Source organism: Bos grunniens, chromosome 18, assembly GCF_055505025.1.
Source record: "Bos grunniens cultivar Pamir isolate PY7600 chromosome 18, Bosgru_T2T1.0, whole genome shotgun sequence".
In the NCBI taxonomy this organism is placed as follows: Eukaryota; Metazoa; Chordata; class Mammalia; order Artiodactyla; family Bovidae; genus Bos; species Bos grunniens.
In genome coordinates, this window is record NC_141182.1 from 36,051,611 (window position 1) to 36,070,579 (window position 18,969).

General features: G+C 41.0%; 1 protein-coding gene across 10 annotated transcripts in view; it reads left to right on the forward strand.

Moving 5' to 3' along the window:
* The window catches only part of CDH3 (cadherin 3), a 156,555-nt gene that overhangs the window by 35,928 nt on the left and 101,658 nt on the right, over nt 1–18,969 (forward strand). For 7 of the 10 annotated variants that reach the window (XM_086351452.1, XM_086351450.1, XM_086351451.1 and 4 more), the window contains 2 exons: nt 1,551–1,650; nt 3,782–3,835. The exons of 1 other annotated variant lie outside the window; for it this stretch is intronic. In XM_086351452.1, the coding sequence (XP_086207578.1) occupies nt 1,551–1,650; nt 3,782–3,835 (154 nt within the window). The remainder of the gene's footprint in view (nt 1–1,550; nt 1,651–3,781; nt 3,836–18,969) is intronic. 2 more of the 10 variants (XM_086351453.1, XM_086351456.1) reach the window with 1 other exon arrangement.

Here is an 18,969-nt window from a genome sequence, read left to right on the forward strand (position 1 = left end):
AAGCTCAGAGGAGTGAAGTAATTTGGCCAAGGTCATGGGACTAATTATGGTGGAGTCAGTTGTATATGACGCTCTCAGAATAAAGCCCAAGTTCTTTAGACAAAGAACTACCATAACGTCTCTGATATGAGTCCTGCCTGCCTTCCTAATCACCTCCAACACAAGTTTATTCCTACCTCAGGGCCTTTACACCTGCTATTTTTCCTCCAAAACATCTCTTCACTGGGCTAACTCCTTATTACCCTTCAGGTCTCAGTTCAAATACAAGGATTCCCTAATAACACAATGACTTTTTGTCTCTTTGGCCGATTTTAGTTTACGTATTATATTTTTTGTTTGTATACTGTCTAATGTCTGTTCCTACTACTCCCCCACGCCCTTATGACAGGGGCTTTGCCTGCTTTGTTCACTGCTGTATGGCTAGTACTGGCACATAGTAGGTTCTCCATAAGTATTTGCTGGATGAATGAATGAATGACTTTACAGGAAGGTAAAACAGTTAAAAACAATGTAACTTCTCTGGGTATCTTGAAATAACAATTCTTGCATAGTGAGCTTACGAAGATTAAAAGAAATGAAAGAAATCACAAGGCCTAGAGCCACAAGATATATTTTTAAAGAAATGAGGGTTTCAGTTCTCCCACCACCCACACGCTGGACCTCAGGGCATTTGCAGACCTCTGCACTCTGAAAGTCCTTTGTCTCCAGAGAAGGAAGAACCCTGGCAAGAGGGATGAGCAATGCACCAGCACCACTATTTGGGTAATAGCTAGGGCTTTTCTTCCCAGGCTTGTTCTGCTGGTCCCCACACCCCTTCCTGCAGGCAAAAATCTCTATTTAACCAGGAACTGGAACTCTGGAAACCCTGTGGGACAACCGTGAATTGAATAATATGTGTCAGGCAGAGAAAGGGGTGCTTAATGAGGGAGGCTGGGTTCTTGTGATCTAAGAAATCAAGGAAACTGTTTTCTTCATCTCTCTTCCCTTTGTGGGAGTGGTACAGAGTAGGGTGGGGGCTTGAGTAAAGAGAATTGAATTAATCCTCTCAGTTCCTAGCCCACTCTTAGTTGGTTTGTGCAAGGCTTTTCTCTGGTTTTATTAATTCACTCTTTCATTCATTTCTTGTCATCCCTCCCCTCCAATCCCATTACCCTCCTCCCCCATTCCGTTTATAATAAATACCTTTGAATTTGTACGTAGCTTTGTCAAGTGTGTAGTATTGTCTTATGTGACTGTGAATTTAATTTTTTAATTAAAAGGATCTACTGTAGGTCACATTGTGTTTCTTACTGTGTTAGCCAGCCTCCAAGATGGCCCCCAGTGAGATCTCCCAGTATTCATATCTTTGAGCAGTCCCTGAAGAGAGCTGAATATTTGCTGAATTGCACTGAATACAGTGCAGTTGTATTGCAATTCTATGCAATTATATGCAAGTGCATACCCTACTCAACAAATAGGCTATTGGCAAAGATATCAGTGTGCAAATTCCAAGGCTCGGGGATGGATGATATCGCAGTATCCTCTTTGCTGCCCTTGATTACCCACTCTAGGGGAAGCCGGCTGCCATGCTGTGAGGACGCTCAAGCAGCCCTATGGAGTGGTCTAAGAAGAACTGAGGCCTCCTGCCAACAGTTCCAACTTGCCAGCCATGTAAGTGAACCATCTTGAGTGATTCTCCCACCCCAGTCAAACCTTCAGATGATTACAGCCCCATCGACATCTTAACTGCAACTTCATGACAGATCCCAAGTAAGAAACACTCAGTCAAGCCATTCCCAAACTCTTGACCCACAGGAGTCAAGGGAGATAATATGTTTACTCATTTTCATATGTCACAACATATTTTTTTTTCCTCCACCATTTAAAAATGTAAATCATTCTCAGCTCCAGTGAAGTTGTACAAAAACAGGTGACGTGTCACATTTGGCCCACAGGCCTTTGTTTGTTGAGCCCCGGTCTATTTCATTGTTTTAAATTGCTGCATAATTGTTCTATAAGATGCCTTCATCTTATTTTGCATATCTGCTCCCAGTGAGGGGCATTTCTCTCCTTCCCTGGTGGCTCAGACAGTAAAGAATCAGCAGTGCAGGAGTCCCAGATTTGATCCCTGGGTTGGGAAAATCATCTGGAGAAAGGAGTGGCAACCCATTCCAGTATTCTTGCCTGGAGAATTCCATGGACAGAGAAGCCTGATGGGCTACAGCCCATGGGGTCGCAAAGAGTTGAACACAACTGAGCCACTAACACTACACTATTTAGCTTCCACAGACAGCAAGTGCAGTAAACATCCTTGGCTGGTGGGAAGGTCCCTGGGATATTTTTCCAGAAATGGAATTGCTGGGTTTCACGGTCTTAGTCTGCTTCTGCTGTGGTGTATAAAGCCCCATTTCCCTATACCCTAGCGACACTTGGTTTTATCCAACTTCCTAATGTTTGCTACTCTGTGACTTGGTTTCTCTTTGTTCTGCTGGCATTTTCCTGATAACTAATAACTTTGAACATCTCTTTGTCTAGTAGCACACATTTAGATTTCCTCTCTAAATTGCCTAGTCATGTTTTCACCCATTTTCTGTAAGATATTTCTGATTTTTTATTGGGAAGACTTCCACATCCCAGGCCTCAGTTTCCCCATGTGCACCACAGTTACCTACAGGGGTCTCCTGAAATGCGATCCTTGTTTCTGCTACAGCCATGTTTCAAATAATTGGAATGTGACTTGGAGTTGAGTTTTTACATATATTATATTATGTAGGAAACTTAGGGGACTTCCCTGGTGGTCCAGTGGTTAAGACTGTGCAGGGGCCCAGGTTCGACCTGTGATCAGGGAACTAGATCCATAATGCCACAACTGAGAACCTACATGCTGCAAGTAAGACCTGGTGCAGGAAAAAAAAAAGCGAGAGAGAGGACTTATTTGTGAATTATAGCTGAGACTTCTGGGTTCAGAGAAGTTGATGACCAGCCCAGAGCCACCCAGAGAATCATAGGATTAAGCAGATGCCTGAATTGAGTTCCATTAGGAAGAGTTGGGGCTGCAGATCAAAATATGGCAGCAAATAGCACTTCTCTTGGGTCAAGTTAGAAATGATGTTTCTAAATGGTAAGAGGAGACAAGGCCTTGGAGAGCATGGAGCCTTCTTTTCCAAGTTGATGGAAGTCAAACTAGTTGTGAACTTTTCTTAGAAGCAGTTTGACAGTTACAGGCCGAAAGCCTAAAACACCTGCACACCCTTTGACTCAGCCAATTCCCTAGGAATTTACCCTGAAGCAGTAATTGGTCAAAGACAAGGAAGAACATGTTTGGTCATGGAAAAACAAAGATCATACTAAGGATCCCACTTCAGGAAATGGAATAGTACATATGCATATGCTATCTTAAGAAAGATGTTCTAGGTAATTCCCTGGTGGTCTAGTGGTTAGGACTCTCCTTTCACTGCTAAAGGCCTGGGTTCGATCCCTGGTCAGAAAACTAAGATCCCCAAAAGCCATGCATAGTGAGGCCAAAAAAAAAGGAAAAAGAAAGATGTTCTATAGGAAAATTTCTAATGCTATGGAAAGATGTTAATTCAGTTAAGGTGAGGGGTGAGATCCATTATAAAATCGTGAATACAGAATGATTTCATTTTTGTAGGGAAAAAAAATGTATGAAGGAAATCTCTGGGAAAATGCAATGATGCATTAAGTGCTTGCTAGGGCCATGCACTTGTTTTTAGTGCTTTTTATAGCCTCATTTCATTGTCACACAACTCTTTGAATCGGTACTGTTATGCCCATATTATAGGTAAAGAAACTGAGGTCAGAGATACGAAATGAGCTGCCAGAAGTCACACAGATGGTGAGTGAAGAAGCCAGGATTTGAATCCAGGTGCTGGTTTTTTTCTACACTCAGTATTTTAATATTTTTAAAAGCCCTTATTGTAGTAGTTAGTGCCTTTGAAAGTGTGAAGCAGGGCAGGGGTATGTGTTGTGTGGAGAAAAATCAGGAATGGGATGGAGCTTGGCTCACCACAAACCCTATTCTTGCCCCACACCTTCTCTCTTCATTCTCAAAAATATCAAGGAACTCAAATGTTCCATATCTGCTGTGTGACCTGGACTTGTTCCTCACACTTTTGGAGCCCTTTTCCAGATGTGTCACATGGACTGGATTTCTGGAGAAGCCTCCCTGTAGTCTTGCCACTGCCCCCCTCCCCAGCACCCTGAGTAAGAAGTAGGGAGGGACAGCCTTGCTTAGTGGTTCTGGGAAGGAAAGGAGAGAAAAGAACTGGGAGGAGCCCAGGGGCAGAGAGGAGGAAGGTGGCATGGGGAACAGGAAGGATGATGCAGAGGCATAGGAGGGAGGGACAGGTCTAGGGAGGCGTCCCCTCCCTAGATCTCTTCTTCCCTGGGGCTTTGAGGAGTGACATACTTTGGTTTCTGAATGTAATTCTGGGAAAGTCTGCTGCAGCAAGCACTGGACAAGGATTTCAAAGACCTGGTTCTGCTCACACCTCACCACTGGTTACCTGCGTCCTCGTCTGTGCTTTCTCTGAGCCTTGGCTTTCTTGAAAGCTTGACTGTTTTCAGGGCTAATCCATATTGTAACATGTGTATATAAAACTTTGGTCCTTTTTATGGTTGAACAATATTTCACTGGATATACCACATTTTGTTTATCCATTCATCAGTTGATGGACATTTGTGTTTTTCTTCTACTTTGTTTTTTTGGCCACGTAGCATATGGGATCTTAGTTCCCTGACCAGGGATCGAACCCACATCCCCTGCAGTGGAAGTGTGGAGTCTTAAGCACTTGACTGCCAGGGAAGTCCCTTACATTTTCATTTATTTTCGGTATATACTTAGGAGTAGAATTGTTGAGTTAAACAGCAATTATGTTTAACATTTTGAGGCAACACCTGTTATTATATAGTCCAAGAGCTAGGAATGGTTTTTATATTCTTAAATAGTAGGGAAAAATCAAAAGAAGAATATTTTATAACATGTGAAAATTATACAGAAGTCAAATTTCAGTGTCCACAAAGAACATTTCATGGGACAGCTGCTTTCATTCATTTATGTGTTGTCTGTGGTGCCTTTGCACTGCAAAGGCAGGGGTGAGTGCTGTGACACACCTGCAAAGCACAAGTGTTTAATTAGCCCAAAGACCTAATAAAAACCTGGTCTTTATAGGAAATGTTTGTCTACCCCTGAACTTTGTGTGGTATTATTAATTATTGTTTGGTGGAGGCAGCTTGGTACGTACTGCCTTGATGGGAACAGGACTCAGGTTGCCAAGTCCTGGCCTAGGAATGTAAAGGGATGAGAGCTCATATCTAGACCCATTTTCTGGATTGAGAAACTTGAGTCCTGCAGGAGGGCTCAGGCTCATGCAAGCTGAGGGGGAAGTGAGGACCTTGATTTTTTCTATTCCTTGGCAGCCTCCTCCCCTCCAGCTAAGAAGACCCAGTTGTGAATAATTCATGGCTGGTGTTTGCAGAGCACATCTTGCCAGAGCACTTTGATCATCATTAATTAGTCAGAACCTGGCTCTGGCTGTCGCCTAATAAAACAAAAACATAAGTGGCTTTGATATCTCCATTCTTAAAACCAGAAACTTCCATCTCTATTGTGAGGCTTGGTATCTGCAGATTCCTTTTCTCTGCCCTTTACCCCATCACCTCTCAAAGACCTACTGTTTTGGCCTAAAAGTCAGGTTTCCTGAAGGAAGGAGGGCAGTCCCAGGACTGGAGCCTAGTCCTTGCGGCAGGGTGTCTTCTGAGAAGTCACATCCCCTTTCTGCCCCTCAGTCTTTGTTGGGAAGATGAGAGTAGTGATGCCCATCTCTGGGGTTGTTTCTGTTTGTAGAAGTGTTTTGAAAGGAATCCTCCTACACTGCTGGTGGGAAGATAAAATGGAACAGCCACTGAGGGACACTCCCAGTCCCTCAAATGACTAGATGTAGAGTTACCATGTGACCCAGCAACTCCATTCTCATGTATATACCCCAGAGGAAGGAAAATGTGTCCTTACAAGATCTGTACACAAACATTCCTAGCAGCATTATTCAAAACAGCCAAAATACACGGTGCAGCACGGATTATGCCCATTATCTTGAAATAACCTGTAATGGCATAGAACCTGCAAAAATACTGACTTGCTATGTTGTACATCTAAAACTAACACAATATTGTAAATCATATACTTCATTTAAAAGAAAAAGGAAAAAGACAAAGATTGAGACTGTATTCCAGTTTAAAGGAGGCTAAAGTGATAGGACTGCTACTTGCAATACAGGATCCTGGTTTAGATCCTGGACTGGGAAAAAAATTACACACACAGACACACACACAGTTTAAATATGGACCATAAATTAGATGATAATATTGCTAAAATGCTAAATGTCCTGAGTTTGCTCTTTGTACTGTGGTTATGAATGGACATGTCTTTGTTTTTAGGAAATGCATATTGAAGCATTCAGGGGTTAAAGACCATGATGTCTCCAATTTAATGTCAGATTGTTCAGAAAAATGCATACACACATATAAATAATTATGTGAAGAGAGAAAATGAGAAAATATGTGGTAAACAACTGGTTGATATAGAGTGTTTTATACTAATCTTTCAACCCTTCTGTAAGTTTGAAGTCACAGTTGTCCCTTGGTATTCACAGGGGATTGGTCCCAGTATCACTCCCTGCCTTTCCCACCACTGTAGATACCGAAATCCACAGATGTTCAAGTCCCTTATAGAAAATGGCACAGTATTTGCATATAACACCATTCTCACATCCTCCTATATGCTAAATCATTTCTAGGTTACCTATCATACCTAATACAATGTAAATGCCATATAAGTAGTTGCTGGACACGTGGCAAATTCAAGTTTTGCTTTTGGAACTTTCTGGACTTTTTTTCCCCCAAATATTCTCAATCTGTGGTTGGTTGAATCCTTCATTAGGGAACCCATGGATATGGAGGGATGACTATATATCAAAATTACAAATTACAGAAAAAAAAAATGGGAAGGGGAAGACAGCCACATCTAACAAGTACTCGTTTTTCAAATAGCCTTTGAAAAAGTAATAAAGTAGTGGTACAGTTTCCAGAAAGTGAAAGAAAATAAAGGGAAATACACCAAGTGTCAGCCGTGCCCAGGTGGTGCCTTGCCCTGTGGGGACATGCAAGACTTCAGGCCCTAGGTAGCTTGGATTGGAATCCAGGCTCTGCTGTTCACCAGAGCTGATGGCCTGGGTGAGTGATTTATATTCTCTGTGCTCCCGTCCGCCCCTCCCCTGTGCAATGGGGCCAAGACATCCAGCTCCTAGAGTTACCACGAGAGTCATGGGCATACAAAGCATTTGTGACAGTGTGGGCACACACACTGAGGCTCTTGTAAATATCAGCCGCTGATACCCGGTTGGTGGGATTAGGAGTGAAAGAGTCTGTGTATTTTGCTTTTGTTGTGTTTTGTTTTTATTGACATTAACATTATATTACTTCGAGCTATACAACATAATGATTTGCTGTTTGTATATATACAACTATATATATATTGTTATATTGTATATACTGGGCTTCCCTTGTGGCTCAGCTGGTAAAGAATCTGTCTGCAATGGAGGAGACCTGGGTTGGGAAGATCCCCTGGAGAAGGGAAAGGCTACCCACTCCACTGTTCTGGCCTGGAGAATTCCATGTACTGTATAGTCCATGGGGTCTCAAAGAATCAGACACGACTGAGTGCCTTTCACTTTGATATATTGTTAAATGATCACTACAGCATGTCTAGTTGATACTCATCACCACATGTGGTGGTGGTGGTTTAGTCACTACACATAGTTACACATTTTTTTCTTGTGATGAGAAGTTTTAAGATCTATTCTTAACCAACATTCAGATATGCACTATAGTATAATTAACTATAGTCCCCATGTTGTATATTACATCCCATGAGTTATTTATCACTGGAAGTTTGCTCCTTTTGACCCCTTTCACCCATTTTACCCACCCCCCACCTCTGGCAATCATCCATCTGTTCTCTGTATCTGTGAGTTTGGGTTTTTTGTTTTGATTTTAGATTTCACATCTAAGTGAGCACACATGTTCTGTGTTGGACTTACTTCACTTAGCATAATGCTCTTGGTCAGTGCATTTTTAAAACTCTGTCAAGTCAACACACAGTAATTTTTTAATCAGAGCAAAAACAAAACATCAAATAAAAATGTCATTCACGTTATTTTTTAGGGGATGAGGCGAGACTCCTTTCCAATGGCTCAGCGTTTCCCTCTTGACCTCCATCTATCTCTCTTGCTCCCATCCTCCTCCTCAGCCCCCTCCCTTCTGCCCACCAGATCGCATTCCTTCCTTCTTTCCCCAAAGAACTATAATGAAACTCTTACTCTGTAACTGACATTTCATGGTTCTCAATATGAAATCATGCTCCCACATGGCCTGGTTTCCATCTCCTTCTCAGCCTTGGGAAGCCGAGGCAGGAGTCAGCAGAGCCCAGGATGAACCCTGTGTTTTAAGGATGAGGTGAGCTCTAGTTGTTGACTCTTCACTCTGTGAGCGTCAGGTACACTGGCCTGTGCTCAGCCCCTTCCCTGTGTTCTCTTGATTGACCTTCAAAACAACCCTATGAGGAAACCGAAGGTCAGGGAGGTGGAGTAAGTCACCCAAAGGCCTCTCAGATGGTTGCTGGAGCTGGCATTTGAATCCACTCTGATCTGGCCTTAAAACTGGGAGGCGACACTCCTACTTCCTCAACTGACAAGTATATTCCGAACTCCCCACACCAGGCATCAATGCTCTCGTGCTAGTTTTATATCAAAACTAGCCACATTCAGCCCTCCCATCTCCATACCCTTTATAATATGACTTAGCTACTCTTCCATATAAAAGGTAGGGTCTAGTTCCCCAGGCCTTGAATAGGGACCAGTCTTACTTTGGCCAGTAGAGTGCTGGAGAAGTGATGGTGGATCACATTCAGGCCCCAAGAAGCCTTGCATGCATGACAGCAAGCCCAGGCTAGACTGCTGGATCATCATGGCCCAGTCACCCCTGCTGCCCAGACAGAAGCCAGCCAACTCCAGACATGAATGAGACCGTCCTAGCCCCGCCAGCCACCTGCTGACCTGCCAGCTGACTGACTACAGATACATGAATGAGCCCAGGTGAGATGAGCAAGCCTGCTCAGAGCAGCAGAACCACCCATCTGGCCCACAGACTCATGAGCAATTGTTTTTCAAGCCACTGAGTTTCATGATGGTTTACTATACAGTAACAGTTAACTAATACAGCCCTTTAAAGAGGAAATGAAGTGGGAGGCTGACTCCAGTATCCTAGAGGAAAGAATCCTGACTTAGCAAACATCTATTTAATATTTACTGTGTGCTAAGCATTTTTCAAATTATTTATTTACTTATTTTTGGCAACACTTGGTCTTCATTGCTGCGCCCGGACTTCCTGAAGTTACAGCGAGTGGGGGCTACCCTTTGTTGCAGAGTGCGGGCTCAGTAGTTGTGGTGCATGGGCTTAATTGCGCTGCGGCATGTAGGATCGTCTTGGACCAGGGATCAAACCCATGTCCTCTGTATTGGCAGGCAGATTCTTAACCACTGGACTACGAGGGAAGTCCCTGTGTCTGGATGCTTTCACTCAACATTATGTCCATGAGATTCATCCATGTTGACTGTCATTCCAGCCCATTCATTCCCATTACTGTTTAGTGTTCTACTGGGTGAGCCTATCAGTTGATTTGTCTGTTGTACTGTTGATGTCCTTGAAGAGTATGCGGTCTTGGCAGTGGTGCAATCAATGAAAGCAATAATGGACAGCAGACGCTTTTTCAGTGTTATTATCTGAGTCAACAGGCCCTGCCCACCTGGAGGGTGAAACATTGCCTTAATACGTGCAGGACTCAGAATAGGGAGGGTTTGGATGAGAGATGAGAACATGACCAGGTAGACAGGTGCTTTCCCAAGTTTTCAGAGTTCCTTGGGATTGATTACCTTTATCCTACTGTTACCTTACAGAAAATAGCTGTTCGTTGTCTCCCTCCCCAGTAGGTGGTGGAGCTGAGTAAATCTTCTTCATTGCTAAGTCATGGACTGCAGCACACTAGGCTCCTCTACAATAAGTATCTCCCGGAGTTTGCTCAAATTTGTGTCTGTTGAGTTGGTGATGCTATCTAACCATCTCTTTTTTTGCCTTCAATCTTTCCCAGCATCAGGGTCTTTTCCAGTGAGTTGGCTCTTTATCTCAGGTGGCCAAAGTATTGGAGCTTCAGCCTCAGCATCAGTCCTTTCAGTGAATATTCAGGGTTGATTTCTTTTAGGACTGATTGGCTCTCCTTAGAGTCCAAGGGACTCTCAAGAGTCTTCTCCAGCATCACAGTTCAAAAGCATCAATTCTTTGATGCTCAGCTTTCTTTATTATACAACTCTCACATCTGAAAATGACTACTGTAAAAACCATACTTTGACTATACAGACTTTTGCTGGCCAAGTGATATCTCTGCTTTTTAATATGATATCTAGGTTTGTCATAGCTTTCCTTCTGAGGAGTAAGTGTCTTTTAATTTCATGGCTGTAGTTACCATCTGCAGTGATTGGAGCCCAAGAAAAGAAAATCTATCAGTGCTTCAACTTTTTTCCCTTGTATATGCTGTGAAGTGATGGGACCAGATGCCATGATCTCTCCTCTTTCACCCTCATCAAGAGGCTCTTTAGTTCCTCTTCATTTTCTGCCATCAGAGTAGTATCGTCTGCATATCTGAGGTTGTTGATAGTCCTCCTGATAATCTTGACTCCAGCCTGTGATTCATCCAGCCTGGTATTTCACATGGTGTATTCTGCATAGAAGGTAAATAAGCAGGGTGACAATATACAGCTTTGTCATACTCTTTTCCCAACTTGGAAAAGAACCAGTCAGTTCTTCCATGTCTGGTTCTTAACTGTCACTTCTTGACCTGCATAGAGGTTTCTCAGGAGACAGGTAAGGTGGTCTGGTACTCCCAGCTCTTGAGGAATCTTCCACAGTTTGTCCTGATTCACACAGTCGAAGGCTTGAGCATAGTCAATGAAGCAGAAGTAGATGTTTTTCTGGAACTCCCTTGCTTTCTCCATGATCCAACAAATGTAGGCAATTTGAGGCTTATGTCTAAGCCTCAAATCCCCATCCCTGTGCTAAGCTTGAGGCTGGCACATAATGGGCCCTGGGGAAATGCTTGCTGAACTGGATGAGATTTAGGTCAGTTCAGGAGAGACCCTCACTGCCAGGCTAAAGAGTTTAGACTTAACACTCAAAGGCAGTGGGAGCCATTGAAGGTGTCTGAGCATGAGGAGGTTCTAATCTATAGATTGTTTTAGAAAAATTACCTGAGCAGCATCAGTGAGGGAGAGGATGTTTTAGAGAGAGGGAAACTTCACATGGGACAGGGTTGGGGGAGATGGTTATAGAGAGGGCCATTAAGAAGCTTTTGTAGAAAGTAGTAATGGCCTGAATTAGGGTCGTGGAGCAGGGAACAGAAAGGAGAAAAACAACTTGGGCCACATTTCTCTTTTCAAAAGATGAACTCTGATCTCATTTTTATAAAACCATGTATTATTTGTGTGTCCTATAATATATGCAAAGGGTCTTATAAATCACTAGGCTTGACACTAGCCAACCGAAGAGGCTTCTGGGGAAATGGCATTGTGTGTGTGTGTTTTCATGAATTATTTTTCATCCTTACAAAAAGCCCTATGAGGTAGGATGGTATTAGTGCCACTTTACGGATGGAGAAACTGAAGCTCAGAGAGAGTTTGAATCACTTGCTCAAGGTCACACAACCAGTACTTTTCCCACTCCAGTAGACCTTCCCCAGTGACACACTGAAGGAATAATCAAGGCACCTCCATCATTAATTGGATGGGGGATGGGAGGAAGGGACCAAGAGGAAGGGGTTAAAAATGACTAGGATGCTTTGAGACTGATCAAGTGAAAAATAATCAGCAAGTCAGGAGAGACTGCTGGGTTACTGTGGGGAGATTTGGGCCAAAGAAATGAATATCTAATGATGGAATCTGATGCATCAGATCAGAGCTTAGAGGGAAGTCTGTTAAGTACACTCCTTGCTCGCTGGCCCTGCCACTGAGCATCTGAAGCCCCTTAGCAACTGGACATTTTACAGAGAAAAAAATTTCAGCCCCACACTTCCAGGCAAATGGTGTGTTCTGAGTGCTTGGGTCCTTCTGCATCAGCAGCTTGTACTTTCTGTGGCTCCATGTGGCCTGATTGACCAGTTTTAAAAGGCCTGCTGATGAATTTGAGATCTCAGGCTTCCATCTTCTTTGGTCAGCAAAGACGAAAAGGCCTTGGCATGAACACGAGGCTATTATTCACTGAGAAGACATTATAAACCTCAAGAACGCAAGCCCAGTAGGCAGGAAAGGCCACCCAGCTTACTAGGCACGCTGTGTCCTCATGGGTCCGTCCAGCAGAATTCATTACTAAATCCGCAGCAGGCAGGAGGCAAAAGAGGATTTCATGTAAACTGTTTGGGAGAAGCACTTTGAATGCAACTTAAAGTTCTTAGAGCTCCAGAGCTTGAAATGCTTGTGACATTTCAAGTTGAGGTTATTCCTCCCTTATCCTTCACCAGGACCAACCCTGGGGAGGAAGAAAAAAAGGGAGAAAAGTGTGGTGATTAGGTGTATTAGTCAGGGTTCTCTAGAGAAACAGAACCAATAGGGTGGATATAGGCATATAGAACGAGACTTACTGTGAGGGATTGGCTCATGTAATTATGGAGACTGAGAAGTCAGCTCAGGAAAGCTGGAGATGTAGTACCAGTCCAAACCCAGAGCGCTGGCGGAGGAGAAGGGGTAGCGGTAGAAGTCTTAGTCCAAGTCCAAAGGCCAAGAACCAGGAGCGCAGGTGTTCCTGGGCAGGAGAAGATGGATGTCCCAGCTCAAGCAGAAAGCAAATTCACTTTTTTTCTGCCTTTTTGTTCTATTTAGGCCTTCAGTGGATTTGATAATGTCCAGTATTGATGAAGCAGTCTTTTTCACTCATTCTGGTATAAATACTAATCCATTCCTGAAACACTTAGATGTAATGTTTTGCCAGCTATCTGGGCATCCCTTAGCCCAGGCATGTTGACACAAAATTAACCTACACTGAGGGGTAGGTTTGGAAATCTGTGACACTGAAGATGCAATATGTTCAGGCCCTAATGTATGTTTTCAGTTAAATATATCTTGGGGTGGGGGGAGCCAGTTCGTGGGCATAGGATCTAAAGAATTCACAAAAGGAAATTAAAATTGTATGTAACTATATTACAGGCTCACCATGTTGCACAGCAGCAGAGGGCAGTACTCCCAATGAATTCTATTCACAGAGGTGCACATTGTAGTGGTCTGTAAGAGGATACTCAACTTCTCCCAAAGGAAGAGATGTACTCAAGTCATGTCCGGCTCTTTGAGATCCCATGGGCTGTAGCCCACCAGGCTCCTCTGTCCCTGGGATTATCCAAGCAAGAATACTGGAGTGGGTTGCCATTTCCTCCTCCAGGGAATCTTCCCGACCCAGGGATCAAACCAGCTGTCTCCTGTGTTGGCAGGCAGATTCTTTACCAGTAAGCCACCTGGGAAGAAGTGCTAATTGAAACAATAAGGTGATGTTTTTCATTTACTGAATTGGCAAAGCTCAAAGTATTGCTAAGATCCTGTGTTGCTGGGAGTGAAATTTGGTAACGCCTCTGTGGAGGGTGAAGTGAATACTATGGATTGGCTCTCTCCACCTGGGTCATTCACCCTCTTCTAGTTGTTGATGTAGGAAAGCTAAATCCTACGCTTCCCAGACTTCCCTGCCCATAGGGTTCCACCTGCAATGAATGAGAATTCCTGTTGCTCCTTGTCAGCAGTTAATGTACAGCACTCTGGATTTTGGCCATTTTAATAGGTGTGTATTTCATTGTTTTAACTTGCGTTTCCCTCATGACATGATGTGGAGCATCTTTTCATATGCTTACTTTCTGTCTTCTCAGATCTTTTGTGCTTTTCTTAATTGGGTTATTTGTTTTCTTGTTGTTGAATTTTAAGTGTGTTTTCGTTAACAGTCCTTTATCAGATACATCTTTTGCAAACACAGTCTGTGACTTGTCTTTTCATTTTCTTAAAGGTGTCTTTTACAGAGCAGAAGTTTTTAATTTTAATGAAGTCTCCAGCTAATTAGTTCTTTCTTTCAGAGATTGTGCTTTTGGTGTTGTATCTAAAAAGTCATTGCCATACCCAAGGTCATCTAGATTTTCTCATGTTATCTTCTACTAGTTTTTATAGTTTTGTGTTTTATCTTTACGGTCTGTGATCTATTTTGAGTTAATTTTTGTGAGCAGTGTAAGTCTGTATCTATATGCTTTTTTTTTTTCCATGTGAATGTTCAGTTGTTCTGGCATTATTTGTTGAAAAGACTATTACTCTCCATTGTATTTTTTTTCTCTTCTGTCAAAGATTGGTTGACTATATTTCTATGGGTGTATTTCTGGGCTCTCTGTTCTGTTCTATTGATCTATTTGTCTGTGCTTTTGCTAGTACCACACTGTCTTGATTACTGCAGGTTAATAATAAATCTTTAAGTAGGGTAGTGTCAGTCCTCTAACTTTGTTCTTCTCCTTCAGTATTGTGTTGGCCGTCCTGGGTCTTTTGCCTCTCCATATAAACTCTAGAGAGGTTTGTTAGTGTTCACAAAATAAGTTGCTGGGATTTTGATAAGGGTTGCATTGAATCTAGTGATCAAGTTGGGAAGAACTGACACTTTGACAGTATTGAATCTTTCTATCCATGGACATGTAACTTCTCTCCATTTATTAACTTTGATTTCCTTTATCAGAATTGTGTAGTTTTCCTCATTTAGACCTTGTACTATTTTGTTAGACTCATACCTAAGTATTTCATTTTGAGGGATACTAATGTAAGTGGTATTGTGATTTTAGTTTCAAATTCCACTTGTTTATTGCTAATATATTAGAAAGTGATTTTCTTTTTAAAAAATAATAACCATGTGCCCTGCAGCCTTGCTATAATCACTTATTATTTCCAGAATTTTTTGCTTGATTCTTTCTAATTCTCTACATAGATGATAATGTCATCTGTAAACAAAAACAGTTTTATTTCTTTCTTCTCAGTATGCATCCTTTTTACTTCCTTTTTTTGACCTTAGTCCATTATTTAGGACTTCTAGTATGATGTTGAAAAGCAGTGGTAAGAGGGGACATTTACCTTGTCCCTGATCTTAGTGGGAAAACCTCAAGTTTCTTACCATGAAGCATGATGTTAACTTCAGGAGGTTTGTAGATAATTATTTATTCAGTTGAAAAAGTTCCCCACTATTCCTAGTTTACAGAGAACTTTTATCATGAATTTGTGTTGAACTTTGCCAAATGCTTTTTCAGCATCTATTGATATTATCATATGATTTTTCTTCTTTAACCTGTTGATGTGATGGATTACATTGATTTTCAAATGTTGAACCAGCCTTGTATACCTGAGATAAATCCCAATTGGTCATGATGTATAATTTTTATACATTATTTGATTCAATTTGCTATTGTTCTGTTGAGGATTTTTGCATCTGTGTTCATAAGAGATATTGTTCTGTACTTTTCTTTAATGTCTTTGTTTGGTTTTGGTATTAGATTAATACTGTTTTCATAGAATGAGTTAGGAAGTATTCGCTTTGCTTTGGTCTTCTGAGGGAGATTGTAGTGAACTGGTATAATTTTTTCCTTAAACGTTTGGTAGAATTCAGTAGTGAATCCATCTGGGTCTGATGCTTTTTGTTTTGAAAGGTTATTCATCGTTTACTCAATTTTTTGAACTGATAGAGGTCTATTTAGATTGTCTACTTCTTCTTGTGTGAGTTTTGACAGATTGTATCTTTCAGAAAATTGGTCCATTTCATTTGGGTTATCATATTTGTGGACATTGAGTTGTTCATAGTATACCTTGATTATTTTTAATGTCCTGGGGATCTATAGTGATATTCCCTCTTTCATTTCTAATATTAGAAATTTTTATCTCTCTTTTTTTTTCTTAGTCTAGCTAAAGGTTTACTGATTTTGTTGATCTTTTCGAAGTACCAGCTTTTAGTTTTGTTGATTTTCTTTATTGGTTTGCAGTTTTTAATTCCATTGATTTCTGCCCTAATTACCATTTCTTTTCTCGTCCTGATTTTGAGTTTTATTTTCTCTTAGGGAGTTCCCTGGTGGTCCAGTGGTTAAGATGCCACACTTCCATTGCAGGGGACACATGTTCAATCCCAGGTTGGGAAAGTAAGATCCCACATGCAGCATGGCATGGCCGAAAGAAAAGGAAATAATTTCCTTATTTTTCTGGTTTCCTATGGTGAAAGCTTAGAGGATTGAAGTGAAATCTTCTTTTCTAATGGATGATTCAGTGCTCCAAGTTCCTAATACATGATTCAGTGCTACAAGTTCCCTTTAAACATGCATTTTGCTGCATCCCACACCTTTTGATAAATTGTATTTTCATTTAGTTCAAAATGTTTTAAAATTTATCTTGAATTTTGACCTGTGTGTTATTTAGAAGTGTATTGTTTTTTCTTCAAGTACTTGGGGATTTTCCAGCTATCTCTCTGTTATTGATTTTGTGTTTAGTTCCATGAAGTCTGAAAGCAGACATTGTATGATTTCTGTCCTTTTAATTTTAGTGAGATATATTTTATAGCCTGGAATGTGGTTTGTCTTGGTGAATGTTTCATATGGGCTTGAGAAGAATATATATTCTGCTGTTGGAGGGTGACGTAGTCTATATTGATGGTGTTTGATGGTGTTGTTGAGTTTATGTCCTTACTGGTTTTCTGCCTGCTGGATCTGTCTATTTCTGATAGAGGATTGTTGAAGTTTCCAGCTGTAATAGTGGATTCATCTATTTCTCCTTACAGTTCTATAAGTTTTTGCCTCACATATTTTGATGCTCTGTGGTTAGGCATCTACATGGTAAGGACTGTTATGTCTTCTTGGAGAATTGACCCTTTTGTCATTATTCAATGCCCTTCTTTATCCCTGATAACTATCCTTGTTCTGAAGACCAAAATCAGTATAGCTGCCACTGCTTTCTTTTGATTAGTGTCAGTATAGTATATCTTTATCCATCCATTTACTTTTAATCTATATGTGTCTTTACATTTAAAGTGGGTTTCTTATAGACAACATATAGTTAGATGTATTGGCAACAAATTCTCTAGATTTTTGTCTGAGAAAATCTGTATTTCTCCTTTCCTTTTGAAGGATAATTTCACAAGGTATAGAATTCTGAGTTGGTGAAATTTCTCTCTCAACACTTGAGCAATTTCACTCCATTTTTTTCTTGTTTAAATGGTCTCTAATTGATCCTGTATAGGTAATTTTCCCCCCTTCTTTTTTCTTTCAGGATTTTTCTTTTTTTGACTTCCCATAGTTTGAAAATGATATGCCTAGTGAAGTGTGGGAGTAGGGCAACATTTATCCTATTTGATATTATGTGAGCTTACGGGCTCTGTGGTTTGGTGTCTTGACATTAATTTGAGGGAATTCTCCATCATTATTGTTTCAAATATTTTCTGTTCATTTTTCTCATCTCTTTCTGATATTCCCATTACACATATGTGACACCTTTTGTAACTGTCCCACGGTTCTTCATTATTACATTCTGTTTTCTCATTGTTTGATTTTTCAGTTTTGGAGGTTACTACTGAAATATCTTCAGGCTCAGGGATTCTTTCCTCAACTGTGTCCAGCCTACTAATATGCCCACCAAAGGCATTCTTCATTTTTGTTGCAGTGTTTTTGATCTCTTGCATTTCTGTTTTGTTCTTTCTTAGAATTTCCAGCTCTTTGTTTCTGTTGCCCATCTTTCTCACATACTGTCTACTTTATCCATTGGAGCCCTTAGCATAATTGTTGTAAATTCCTGGTCTGATAATTGCAACATCCCTATCATGTCTGAGTCTGAATCAGGCTCTGATGCTTGCTTTGTCTCATGAAATTGTATTTTTGCCTTTTTAAGGAATCTCCATACCATCTTCCATAGTGGCTGTATCAATTTACATTCCTACCAACAGTGCAAGAGTGTTCCCTTTTCCCACATTCCCTCTCCATCATTTATTATTTGTAGACTTTTTGATGATGTCCATTCTGACCTGTGTGAAGTGATATCTCATTTTAGTTTTGATTTGCATTTCTCTAATAATGAGCGATGTTGAGCATCTTTTCATGTGTTTGTTAGCCATCTGTATGTCTGCTTTGGAGAAATGTGTGTTTAGGTCTTTTTGCCACTTTTTAATTGGGTTGTTTGTTTTTCTGGCTTTGAGTTGTATGAGTTGCTTGTATATTTTGGAAATTAATCCTTTGTCAGTTGTTTCCATTGCTATTATTTTCTCCCATTCCGAGGGTTGTCTTTTCACCTTGCTTATAGTTTTCTTTGCTGTACAAAAGCTTTTAAGTTTAATCAGGTCCCACTTGTTTACTTTTGTTTTTATTTCCATTACTCTAGGAGGTGGGTAAAAGAGGATCTTGCTTTGATTTATGTCATTGAGTGTTCTGCCTATGTTTTCCTCTAAGAGTTTTAAAGTTTCTGGTCTTCCATTTAGGTCTTGAGTTCAGTTTGAGTTTATCTTCGTGTATGGTGTTAGGAAGGGTTCTAATTTCATTCTTTTACATGGAGCTGTCCAGTTTTCCCAGCACCATTTATTGAAGAGGTGTCTTTGCCCCATTGTATATTCTTGCCTCCTTTGTCAAAAATAAGGTACCCATAGGTGCATGGGTTTATTTCTGGGCTTTCTATCTTGTTCCATTGGTGTATATTTCTGTTTTTGTGCCAGTGCCAAACTGTCTTGATGACTGTAGCTTTGTACTATAATCTGAAGTCAGGAAGGTTGATTCCTCCAGCTCCATTCTGCTTTCTTAAGACTGCTTTGGCTGTTTGGGATCTTTTGTGTTTCCATATGAATTGT